Source organism: Lepisosteus platostomus, chromosome 4 (genome assembly GCF_059453375.1).
Source record: "Lepisosteus platostomus isolate fLepPlt1 chromosome 4, fLepPlt1.hap1, whole genome shotgun sequence".
NCBI lineage: Eukaryota > Metazoa > Chordata > Actinopteri > Semionotiformes > Lepisosteidae > Lepisosteus > Lepisosteus platostomus.
The window spans coordinates 65031938-65045470 of record NC_142614.1 but is presented as its reverse complement, the minus strand read 5'-3'; the positions used below and the strand labels follow the sequence as shown (position 1 = coordinate 65045470).

The 13533-nt window shown below is 38.2% G+C and overlaps 1 protein-coding gene across 3 annotated transcripts in view; it reads right to left on the bottom strand.

Moving 5' to 3' along the window:
- ptbp3 (polypyrimidine tract binding protein 3) overlaps positions 1 to 11919 on the bottom strand; it is a 92703-nt gene extending 80784 nt beyond the window's left edge. The window contains exon 1 of one of the 3 annotated variants that reach the window (XM_088630266.1): positions 11761 to 11919. Coding sequence is in view for 2 of the 3 variants with exons in the window: in XM_088630264.1 (XP_088486390.1) it covers positions 11761 to 11905 (145 nt within the window). In the remaining variant the exon portion in view is untranslated. The remainder of the gene's footprint in view (positions 1 to 11760) is intronic. The other 2 variants (XM_088630264.1, XM_088630265.1) reach the window with 2 other exon arrangements.
- Between the last annotated feature and the right edge of the window lie 1614 nt (positions 11920 to 13533).

The following is a 13533-nucleotide window of genomic DNA, read 5'->3' as shown; positions in this document are numbered from 1 at the left end:
GCAAGTGCAAGATCAGAAACAATTAGGCTTAGAATGTCCAAATAACCCATCCCTCTTTTTTAAAAGAAACAATAATAATTCATTCTCTTTTGTTTTTCTTTTTCTGCCCTGATTACTTTTTGGTAGCAGGCCATCACTTTTCTGCATGTTGATTACGGTCTGCACTCAATAATGCAAAACAGTGGCTTTTGCACTGATGATGCAATACATAATTTGAAGCAATTTCCCTTGCAGAACATCCTTCTTTGTGAAGGGTAGATACAGACACATGATCATTCTATCTTATCTAGCTTACATGATAACTTAATTCCTGTACACTCCTCTAGCAGACTGCCTGGACTGTTAACAGGCCTGTCCCAGGCTTATCACAGGCTCTCTTTATAGTCTCGTTTACATTTGTCCAGCAGGGGAACTGTTTAAACTGTCATTACAAAAGGTAACGATTTCACGGAAATAAATAAAATGTCAATAAAAGCTATCCACTGTTTCTGCTGTTGCCATAATTTCCTTTTCAAGCAGATTTTTAACCACTGTGCAGCCCCAGTAATTCAAAGACAATCTTCCTTAATGAAGCAGGATTTCTTACAGGTGTCTCTATAATTTTGCTTAGCAGCGTACGTACTGAAGTGGTGTTTGTATTAAATCTCCTTCTGAAAGCAGCTTTTGCGAGTCACACTGGGCTGGATGGTTACCATGAAGGAGCCATAAAAACAATTCGGTCTTTGCCACTCCTTTACAAGTAGCCGAGATTCTGTGAACAGCATTGCCTGGAAAGGAGAGAATAGCCTTCTCTGAGGAGACTGGCCTTCCACTGGAATTTGTCAAAGTAAGGCAGAGACAGGAAATTGGTACACCTACCCACAGATGGGAGCAATATTAAAGAAGAAAGAGCTGCAGTTAAGATCTGAAACATTTAAGGAAGGATGGCTCAAAGGCCAGTAATATGACTCCTTTGATCATTACTACAGGGGCCATATAAATAAAAGCCGACAAGGGTTTGTTTGATGGTTTCCTAGTTAAACATCTGTACGACAACAGCAGATACCCCTTTGTGTAATACTAGTACCAGTATCAAACAGAACGAACAAAGAAAACAACATGCCTCAGGCTTAGGAATGGCAAAGTTCTATAGTAAGTAGTATTAAAAGAGAGGTATTACAAGTACTAAATGCATGTAAGATAAATAATTCAACATAGCTTGATGGTATTCTATCAAAAGTACTTTTGGAAACAAGTTATGCAGTTAATAATCTATTTACAAACATATTCTAACAGTCACTTAGGACAGAGACAGGAAAACACCAGCACCCATATCTATAAAGGGTGACAAAAATGACCAAGTAATTATTAACGAATAAGTCTTGCTTGTAATATGTGTAAGGTTATGAAACTTCTTTTACGTGGAAGTTTATGGAAACAATGAGAAATAGAGGATCATCTGCACAGCAGTACAATGATAGGAGACAGTCAGCATGTTTTTAGAAAAGGTCGGTCTTACACGACCAGTTAAGAATTCTTTGAACAAGCAAATATTCCATATGTTACTGCTGTTAAGTCATTAGAAGGCTTTTGATAAAATTCCTCATAAATTATTAAATCCTAAACTGCAGACAGCAGGCATTTTAGGTAATGTTCGTGCTCGTTTTGAGAGCTGGTTAACATAAAATAGTGTGCAGATAAGACAAATGGAATTGCGGTTGTACCACAGGGATGTGTATTAGGGATGCAGTGCTCTTCCTAATTTATGACAAAAAGAGTCTGGTATAGATAGTCAAGTAGTGATTTACCAATGATGCAAAAAATGTAGGATTAGCAAACACTGTAAAAGCACAAAAGCAAATTCAGGATTTCAATAAAATTCAAGACTGGGCAAGCACCTAGCAGATGACATTTAGACAGCTGCACATAGTAAAAACAAACTATAAATATAAATGGGTCACAATGAATTAAAAGAAGTTAGGTGTTTATATTAGGTGTTAGGTGTTTATATTGACTCATCATTTTCATTTCATTTTGTAGGTAGTGTGGGAAGGTAATAAATATGCTGATATATCATTTAAAAGTACAGTCTATAATTAAAATTAGGGGTGCCATGTTAAAATTGTACAACTGGTCAGACCTATTTTAAAATTGTGTACACAAGTTTCGTAACCACAATACAAAAAAAATATATTGCTGCTTCTATGGAGTCAGTCTATAGGAGAGGACCGCAAGCAACACCTGGGCAAAGGAACGTCATACACTGTCAGGCTAAAAGAACTGTTCCTATTTTGTCCTGAACAGACTATGAGGGAACCCGTGTATTTTTTTCAGAATCAGGAGCAAAGCACAAAACACAGGACATAAATGTAAACTGTCAAAATGAATTCAAAACAGGGAACAAGAGGCACATCTTAATAAAAGGCTTTGTGGCAGTATGAAACAAGCTCACCAGTCATGTGGCTGAAGCCGAGCTGAGATCCTGGCTACTTTCAGGAAACATCTGGATGAGGTACTTGGATCAATTAGCTACAAGCAACCAAACGGGCTAAATGAGCCAAAAGCCTCTTCTTTTACGTGACCTTTCCAGTAAAAAGCCTTGCCATGCCAACACGAGTACCTCCAAACGGAAATGAAATATCCAGTTCTGCCACAATGCTTCCGTGCTTACTGAAAAACGCCTCCTGTAAATGTCCACATCAAGCCACAGAAGAAGCAGCTGATCAATGTTAGCACATACACTTCTGTTTGGTCCATGTACCTTTAATGACAGACAATGCGGCAAGCCTACTTTAAAACTGCTAAATTCAAAGCAACCACTTCTGCTTCATGGCGATGTATATCTGCATCAGTAGATTACTTCTTACAGTTTACAAAAGGCATTACACGAATAGGACAAACTCAACAACGGCTCCTGTACGCTATATTTGGAAAAACTGGAATATCTAGGACGGCTAGACCAGCAACAAAGCTAGCAGCAAGCATAACATTAACACCACCAAGCCCTTATTTTTTCCACATGAATCATATACAGAGAGCAAGCTCAGAGCCAGAATTGACAAGCATAAGTCCACAAATTCAAATGCACATGGATCACAGGCAATGAGTAACTGATCCAAAATGTTCAGCTATAAACACCACATTTAGCACACATAATGACAACTCTAAAAAGGACGGTAGGAGGTAAAACACTGGTACAGTATGTATGCACATAATGAGCATGTTAAATCCATTTACACCCAAGAAATACAATTTACCTGGAGAGTTCACATAAACGCATATCATGCAGCATTTCCAACTTGATTAATGTGGATTAAAAAAAAAATTATGCTGTTTCCTGCTCATATCCATTGTAAAAGTGCCTTAAAACAACTTACTGGATGCAAGACTACTTACCAACTTCAAGGTACTGGAGCCCCACCTTTCAGGAATGCTTAAGCAGAGTATACGGTGTCAACTCTGCATACTTAAAGAAGTGTTTCAGGATCCAACGTAACATATATCATTTAAAAGCATAGCTTATAATTAAAATAAAGGGATGTCATGTTAAAATTGTACAATGCACTGGTCAAACAAAGCCAGAAAAATGTATGTCAAAACAGGACAATTGTTTCAAAACCACAGAAACAAAATCCGCAAACCTTTATGTAATTTTACAATTATTGCCTTGTGCATCAAAAGAGATTAACATACAATATCCTCCTGGCCTTTACCAATCATGGCTTCCTAACAAACCCCATCTAAAAATTGGCTCCTTTACTGTGTTCTCCTTCCTACTGATAGCTGATGTGTGGTGAGCATACTGGCGCACTATGGCTGCCACCGCATCATCCTGGTGGGGCTACACAGTGGTGGTGGTGGAGGGGAGTCCCCATTACCTGTAGACCACTTTGAGTGGAGTGTCCGGAAAAAGCGCTATATAAGTGTAAGGATTATTATAATTAAAGTCTGCTGCCCCTTCAGTAATATGTAACAAAGAGTTCCTGCAATTATTCATACTAAAAATCAATGTAAAAACAAACTTGATTACCAAGTTGTTGCAGGGAAAAAAGGTTACTACCACCATCTTGTTTAGCTGCTAGAAGCCCACTCATCCGAGGATCTCATCCAGCTATTTCTTGAAAGAAGTGATGGTATCAGCTTTGTCAGAGTTTGACAGGCCAAAAGGCTTTTCTGAGGTTTTCAAATTGAATGCAGTACTTAAAGCTTTGTGGGTTGACCTGACCAGATAATCAGAGCTTTAATTAATTTCAGACGTCAAAGCTCGACTTGGAAGAGTTTGATTGGTACAAAAGGGGTCAAACTAAATTCCCAGGAGGAGGAGAGAAACGGGCCTTTTGTTTCCTGCATGTACCTCAGAAACCTCTTGAGAAGCTGGACCTGCGGAGGGTCAAGGTAATGCACAACATGCTATTTTTAGCCATGTAAAGCTTAAAAAGATGAATGTATATTCCACCGTATGTTGAGGATCTGTTTATGACATCAGAGAAGAATGGAAATTGTATATATAAAGGATTTTGTATGGGTTCTCTTTTCAAGAATTGTGACCAGCATTTACTGAACTGGGATTAAGAAATACAATATTTCAGTGTCCATTAGTGTGAGATAATAGAAGGTGTAGCCTTTACTGGATCTTGGCAATCAACTCTGAGAAAACAGCAGGTGCATGAATCACCAGCAAAACACGTGAAAGCAGAACACTATGCCCCACACTTTAAAAATAAATGATTTTGATCATTCAGGTATTAAAAGAAAAGTCAAGACCTAGATTTTCCAAGAAATGTACATAACATAAGATTTAAACATACAGCATAACTATTTCTTCTCAGCTACACAGGGAAGTACTGTATGTAACTCATCCGCAAGATTAAATATGAATTATGCCACAAGATTGGACTGTATGTACAGTAAGTACACATCCAGCACACTCAATGTATCTCTAAATCTAGCAAAACATTAAAACATGTGGCTGATGATATAAAATGAAACTGTTTGTCACGCATTTAAAAACACCGTGTGCACTGTAAACCTGGTTTCACATCTTTCAAAGGATGTGTGTCTCAGTTTAAAAAAGCGTTATGCCTGAGTAACACTGGCTGCACCTTTGTTTTCGCTGTACAATGGCAGGATGCCTCCCTCCTACTGCTGTACTGTAGACCTCAATGCAATTATTTCAGATTATTTCCAGTAATTTGACGATTCCCTTTGTTGGTGATCAGCCCTTCATAAAACATGTCTTCTGCCGTTTTTTTTTCCGTTCTAGACAAATTAAATATAAATGAGTACATTTTAGAAATGCCTGTTGATTCATAACTGCAAAAACGTCAGATTACTCGTCAATATATGGTAATGCTATAGTGCTATCTGCTGCAGGTGATTTTTTTTCTAGCTCTCCGGCTAGTTCTGCATCACTGTCTACTGTGCCACTAAAAGCTTTTTTATCCACTGTAGTGTGGTATCGGATTCCTTAATGGCATTAGTAACCAGGCAATTGCTTAGCCTTTCACTCAGAAAAGAAGTGCTGATGGGTTTAATATATTTCAAGCAAGACAAATGTCCCTGCAATTCCAAAGTTCTCCCAAACACTCATCCAACAGAACTGTTTCGGACAAACTGTACAGCCTATTTTGAGGTAACCACAAACAAAAGTAACCACCATTATATTTATTTCATTTTGTATGGCCTTTTGTTTACTTCCTCCGTCTTCATCTTGCCCACGATTCATGGTGGAGGACCTCGGAGGTCAATTTCACATTACCGCCCTGTGGGTTTGTCTTAGAAACTCAAGGGAAATACTGATATGCACTTATTGTACATCATTAAAGCATCTTTATGTTTATCCTCCTTTCATAATTTGTCATTATAGATATTATATGCACTGTCTTTTAGCAGTGAGGTTATATTATTGACATGCATGCACAAGGAGTATGATCAGCTATTTAATGACATGCATTTTGCAGGAGTATGTAGAGAAACCTAGAATTTCATTATGGTCAGAAACATATGAAAGGCTGCAAATTAACTGGTGCAGTACAGTAACGAATACCAGATCCTTTAAGATCTGGTACACTACACTATCATTTCTCAAAACAACCCATTTTTCTACAATTCATTAGTCATTTCTGCTCTTTTACACTTACAGCCTGGATGGCTGCCACAGAGAAGGGCAAATTTGCTTTGCAGCTGAACTTAAAGCAGAAATAAACTAAATGCTAGGCTTGTCAGTGTCGGTTATACCTCTATCTTTTTTTTAGTTTTTTCTCCATCCAGATATTTCTTCACATGGGTTGGGAAAATTCTCATTTAAAAAAATGACTACTTTACGTCACACTGATGATCAGCAAACACACTGCTATAACTGTAACACTACTGAAAACCTGAAAGCTCCACAATGAAGAGGAACACCCCACCCCTAGTCTGCAAAGACAACAACTGCTTAACTTTAAAAAGAAACCTTCTAGGCAGGAATTTATTGATCACAGTCACAAGTTTTCTAGATCTTATTTGAGGAAAAAAAACAATGTGTGTTTTGGACTGATTACAGAGAAACAAAATAAACCGATGAAAGCAAGAATCCATTGTTTGACAAACATGGAATCCCTGTTTTCTTAGCTAACCATAAAAACTAAAGCCCCTGCTTACAGCCTGGATCAAAACACACACAACACACAGGCCTAGGGAAAGGAAAGAGGCAATACCATCACAGAATGGGATGTTATGTAGCGCCCACCTTCAGCCTATATGCTTTTGATCAGCATACAGAGATTTTCAAAGGGTATAAATAATTCAGCAATAATTCCAATGGTATATAATATGCACTCCCAGTTCTATAATAAAAGTACTCTAAAAATATCCTCCGTTTTCTAGGCAGGAACACAAAAGCATTAGAACGCTAGTATTTGTGTAGATCTCTTGAAAGAAAACCCAACCAGCTAGGGGTATACGCTTTTCTGCCGATTTCAGTTTGAAGTGCTTCAATACTTAGCAATAAATGCCTGAGTGGCCACATTGTGACCTCTCTCTTTCTCTACCGCATTTCCTAAACGAAGGTCTCCCTTGAATCACAAGGAGAAAAGAATGTCAGTTTTGAGTCTCCGTGAACAGTGTTGTCAGACAACACAATAAGGAAGCCAACAAGTTGAGGGTCAACATTTGGGACAACCGTTATCGTGATAGTACATTTCCACTTGGACTATGTTTAACAGGACAACATGATCTTGACAGTGCGCCTGCCTCGCATACATTACTGAGCTGGTCGGGTCAGTTCAAGATAGATATTACGAGTACAAGACCAGCAAATGACACTCAAGCTCTAAAACACCTTCCAGCCTTGAATGATCCCAAGTCATGAGTAACCTTCATGCAGTATACTAAAATTTCAAACATTAAGCTACTGGGGTGGTTTGAATCATTTACATTTTGCTACCATGCGTTATTTTGGTTAGCTCTGTGAAATCATTGAAATATTTATGTTAAATACGATAAAGAATCCAAGAAATAAATAATCTGTATTATCCCTACCTGACCAAAATATGGAAAATACCTCATAAAATGAAGCAGTAAGGACAACATATCTCAGCACACAAAGCCACAAGAAAAATGAATGTTGATCGTCCACAAAATTCAATTTCAACAGCCTAAAATATTTAAACTCCAAATAAAAGAACACATCTGAAAAATATGGCGGGTAATTTCTGAGCTGCCAGTTTACTGCAGCATTAGCAGCTACGATGAAAAAGGACAGTCATTTCAAACCCACAAAAACAAAATCCGTAAAACCTTTATGTAACTTTACAATTATTATTGCCTTGTGCATTAAAAGAGATTTAGCATGACAGGAAATCAATCTGGCCCAGCATACTTTCAGTTTTAGTCACACAGCAATAACTACATTGGGAAGAACTTACAAAAGTTATCTTTTTTATAATAAAATGTTTCCAAAATATGAAATAAAATCATAAACTGGGTACTTAAACAGCATGCACAAAAACTGCACAAGGCAGCTCTTATAATCCAAGAGCACAGGAGAAACCTGTTACTCTAGGTGAAAGTTAAGAGAAATTCAAAAGGCGATAAATCCACATTCTCTGTACTGACACACACACACACTACCTTAGGGTCTGCATTCGCAAGACACTGCAAAGCACTGGGCAGGTGTGACAATGACATGCAGTGCCGAGGCGATAAGGCAAAGCAGAACCAAATGTGATCCACAGTGTCATTCACTGCTGCAGTATTAAATCAGTTAGGTTTGCCCGGGATTGCTCGTAATTCTTCTGAGAGACGTATTTTCAGTTTTAAATAAACGCGTTCCATCTGAAAACGGGAAGTGTCACACTCTCAGGCCTTACCTGTCTCTCCGGATCTCGGTATGGACCAAACAGTAACAATACATTAGAGTCCAATAAAAATAAGATGACCACTCATTTTAGTCAAACAAATACATAAATTGGCATATCCATGAAAAGCTGGGCAAACCAACTATTACTATTTGTTCTTCAGGAACAAGTGAATTTGCCAGCTGCCATGCAATGTTCAACAATGAAACTGAGCCTCACTTTAATTCCTTAATGCAAGCAGTAAGTTGTCTTAATGTAAGCAAGTTTGTTGTAAGGATGAACTTAAGGGCCTGTTTCACACGTATTATTTTTTCTCCAACACAACCTAAAATGCAGTACTGTTGCGTCTTTACTCAGCAGAACAGTCATCCTCTTTCAGGAATTGAGGTCCACTATGTTTAGAGTAGCACGCTCATGCATTCTGGCCTGGCTAACTGTACAGAGGCTGGCAGCACCAACCATTCGCATTTTCAAGCAGTCAGTTAAGGAAGAGATTCCCTCTAGACTACGAACGGCTATTCAAGTCTTTAAATGGGGTGTGTTTTTCAATGCAGTGATAGATTCTTGCAACTTCTCACCATGTCTTTGACGGTATTTAAAACGCCCCTTTTCCGGCTTTGAAGTGTACATCACCTGTACCATCTGAAACACGAATCAAATGTCATAAATGCAGACTAAGGGGAAGTGCATTTAACATGGAGAACAGGATGCACTACCTTACACAAAGGGTTGTGGGAGTGTGGAACGGGCTACTCAAGTCATGTTCATGGAGCTAATCCCATCTGTTTGTTGAAATTGTAAACAGAAACAGATTCAGTTCTAGCAGAGCTATGCAAGCCAAGTGTAGATGCTAACTCAGAAAAATATCTTCCCTGTCTTTTACAAATGTAATCCTCTATACAAAAACTCAATAATCTGTTATTTCCAAATGACTTTCACTAATTGAACATCTTTGTTTTATTTCATTTCAAGCCATAATAAGCTGTCATGAAATCTAATATACTACTGGATTAATAAGTCAAGACGTTTTTGCTTAAATCTGTTTTATTTCTGTTTATATTGTGCGTAGTGCCGGCAAGATCAAAACTGAAGATTTAGCTACTACTCATTAATAAAACTTAATAATTCCACATTTGTTAATAATTAGTTTTAAAAAAACAAAAGGGCATGTCAGTAAATTACATACATGTATATTTTTCTATTATAACCCAGAAACTAGAGGGGGTAGTGAATAAAGTGATAACATTTTCAAGGAACCATGAATTCATTTTTTTCCCCCGCAAGCAGAACAATTTTGAAAATAGTTCAAACCAGGATGCAGCACCGTAATAAGTGACAAACAGAAGCAAAAAACATACATTTCATCCTGGAGACGCCTGATTGCAACAGGTATACATAACTATATTTGTCTTAATGAGGCTTAGTCAATTATTACAGTGTTAGGCCGCAAGAGTCTTGCCTAACCTGTAGGGCAACTACTTTCCTAGGCGAGCTGTACCTAGTCAAAACGCAGTGGAAACGGGGGACGCCATTTTTATTTACACTTCAGTCAGATTATCCAGAAAAACGACCAATCAAATTGTTCTAAGAGGCGAACCAATCGCGTCAATCCCCACATTTGACACACTTCTCCCAATACAGGTGCCGAGAAATCAATCAATTCTTCATTAAAGACGAAATTTGAAATGAACTCAGCTGCCCCGGCTGCAGCGGCCAACAGCATTTACCAATATTGATTTACAGCTGCTGTGTCAGAAACAGAATATTAAATAACATAATATTTATTACTGTCTTTTGTTTTCACCTGTTTGTGTGCATTATATCTGATGAACGCCTAAAGGCTTGCTATAAGTAATTATCAGTGTGGGTCAGTCCTTAAGTAGAGGTTCGGGGGAAAACCCTTGTTGTAGACGTTGGTAACGAAAGTGGGTATCGGCTAGTTTCTCAAACCTTCCAAAAAAAGGAATTTAGGGTACGTCAATGGTCTGAGCCCCCAAAATGACGGCCACCCCCTCCATAATACAAAATCTCTTTTGTATAATAGTACCTCAAACGATTTATAGTAAAGAGCTTTATTCTCAGAAATTCTGAACGGTGGGTATGCAGGAAGTGTAGGTATTTGCGCTTTTCCAAGTGATGCTTTAAATGTTTTAATTAAAAAAGTGGGATGTTCAAAACAATGCTTAAAGTCATCATCACCATAAAGAAAACCCAGGATCTTGAGTATTAAATAGAGGAAGTGTATACACAGGGTAGTATTCTTCCTGTGACTGATCTGCATAAATCAACTATTTTTCTGTTCAGTATTTTACTAGGATGTCCTTTCAATCATACTGACTCACGTAGTTGCCGCCCCATGATATAAATTTACTGTTACTGTGTCATGAAAACAAGTCTGAAACTGAAACGGCTTCCGCGTTAATCAGTCTGCGTTAGTTATTAAATTAGTAACTAAAGAAAACAAATCACGCATTTATCTACACGGATATACATAATGTTTGGGGGGGTTTTTTATATGTAAACGAATAGTTTTTTTATTCTGCTAAATAAAAATATATTATTTTCTTCATCTAGGCGTTTTGGGTGCCTCAGGTTTTGATTTTAAGTACAGGAACCTAAGTTTTTTTGTTTTGCTTAATGTGATACAGTATCGCCAAGCGCTGTTTTGTCGAGGAGTGGTGGATTATTAGTAACGCCCCTCACTAATCTTTAAAATGGCAGCATAATATTTCACGAAGAATACAGTCTGCTTGGTTATTTAAACATAAATCTCACCCATAAGAAAAAGAGGCAAAATTAGTTGACTATAGAAACGGAAACAAAAGGCGTGATATGAGATTAAAGCAGGATTATCCCTGCACGTCACTAAAATAAAAAATAAAGAGAAGACTGCATGCTTCTTCTAACTTAGTCTAAACAGTGAAAACCCTCACGGACATAACTACATTTGGGGGGGGGGGAAAGTCCACCACATGGTGCGGCCTTATTGTTTAGTTTCAAACCTTTTCGGGTCCGTGTTCTGTAGTAGCAATAACAACATTATATATTAATAACAATAGTAATAAGAAACGTCACCCGCATTTGAAACACTTAAAAAAAACAACTCGAGTAAACAGCAATCCGTGCGAATGCTACTCGTCCCAGTCTCTCCGCCTTCTCTTCAGCTCAGTTTTCCAGTGCAATAAAAAAAGAAAGGGATAACACACAAAAAAGAAACTGAACAAGAGTCCCACAGACAGCCCTGAGCTACACTGCAAAGAAAATCTGTAGTTGCCGAAAAAAAAAGAGGGTGTTGTATTTTTTCAATCCGATCGGTCATAAACTGATCTGTGCACGCAATCAAATCGCACATTTGTGTGTGTGTGTATGTCTGCGTATAAAATTATACACATACCACCTTGAACTTGAGGAAAACGAGATGGTAAAATGAAAATTCACTTACCCATCCATGGCACAGAAGAGACCTTGACTAGAATGAAGCAGCAGTACGAGTTGAGTAAGATGAGCAGATGGATTAGGGTGTTGTTACTACAGCTCAGCTCAGAGCTCTCACTCTGTTCTCTCCCTCTCTCCCTTTGCTCTCTCATTGGCACAAAGACATGCTTCCTGCTACTGACGTAAACACAGAAATACACAAACGTACAGCCACAACACAATACAAAATGGCTCCCTTTTTACCTCTACCAGCGTAACCCAGTTTCTTTTCGGTTTCTAATGAGTAAAACTGTATTGCCTACCATGTGTATGGTAATCGATTTGTAGTGAATTCTGTGTGAACTGGAGAATTAACGAAGTATGAAAAACTTCGATCGTCGTCTTTTTTCAAGTGAATGATGTTTTATACTCTTAAAAGCCAATGGTATATTCAAACTGGAGTACCTCTAGGATCGCCAATGCATAACCTTGTGTTCTTCACTTTAAAATACGGTAGAAGCTTTTTTTTTGACAAAACGCTTTAAAGGCAGGATAGAGAAAACGTCCGTGCAGTTTTTAAACAATTATAAAAAGCTGCCCAAAAGAGCAAAGTCCACTTTGAAATGATTTACAATAGGGACGTGATATGTATAGTTCCTGTGTGTACTGTACGTAGGTAATTATTTTGCTATTTGGCAAGCATTAATACATTAATTCACTGGGTGACACAGTGGTGTGGCAGTTTGAGATCCTGTGTTTGATTCTGAACTGTGGAAGCCTTCTGTCTTGAGTTGGCATGGTCTTCCCGTGTTTAGATGTTCAACTTTGTTATTATACTTACACGGGTGCATAGTATAGTGAAAAATGTTTCTCATTAGTTCCTCAGGTGCAGTATATTTATAGAACAGCAGACAAGACAATAGACAGATATACAATAACAATAACTGTAAACAACAGTATGATGCCTGTGCAAAATTGTCAAAAACTGCAAATACACAGAAAAGTATACAAATGGGACAAAAATAGTGCAAAAGTAAAATGGCGAACAGTAATACGGCGATAATTAAATAGTACAGTACAATTTAGACAAACATTCAGTTGTTGTGTATGTAGTGGTGTAAGAGTACAGTCATAGTGGGTATAGAAAGAAGTGAGGAGAGATCATAATATGATGGAAGGGAGTGGGGGCGTCACCAGGTTGACAGCTTTGGGGAATAAGCTATTTTGGAGTTTACTTGGGCTTTCTCAGTTGTTCTGGTTTCCTCCCATCACCCAAAGACATGCTTGATAGGTTGACTGGCTATGCTAAATTCTTTGAGGAGCACAACTGGGGTCCCTACCTCATGAATCCACCATGTCTGGAGAAGCTCTATTACAACCCTGACTCCATAATTGGCATAAAGTTCAGGGCTATACAAATCTATTTATTTTCAATCACAGATATAAGTATTGAGTGGCCTCACAGCACTGGGGCCCTGGGTTCAAGTGAGTTCATAGGTTCTCCCTGTGTTTCCATGGGTATCCTCCCACAGTCCAAAAACATACTGTTAACCCTGCTAAAAAACAGAACTGATCACATTTGTAAGTCACTATTCAGCTGGAATGATCTCAAAGCACTCCAAACAAAAGAGTTGAGCCATCTCATCCCAAACTGAAATTGCAGTGTCCACCCAGGTTTCACTTGGAATCCATCATGGATTGCAGCCCCACTAAAGAGATTATTAGGTGGACGAGTGAGAAATGACTTTATTTAAATGCAGGATACCTACAGTGTGCAAGCCCTGAGTGAAATTTAACCAGG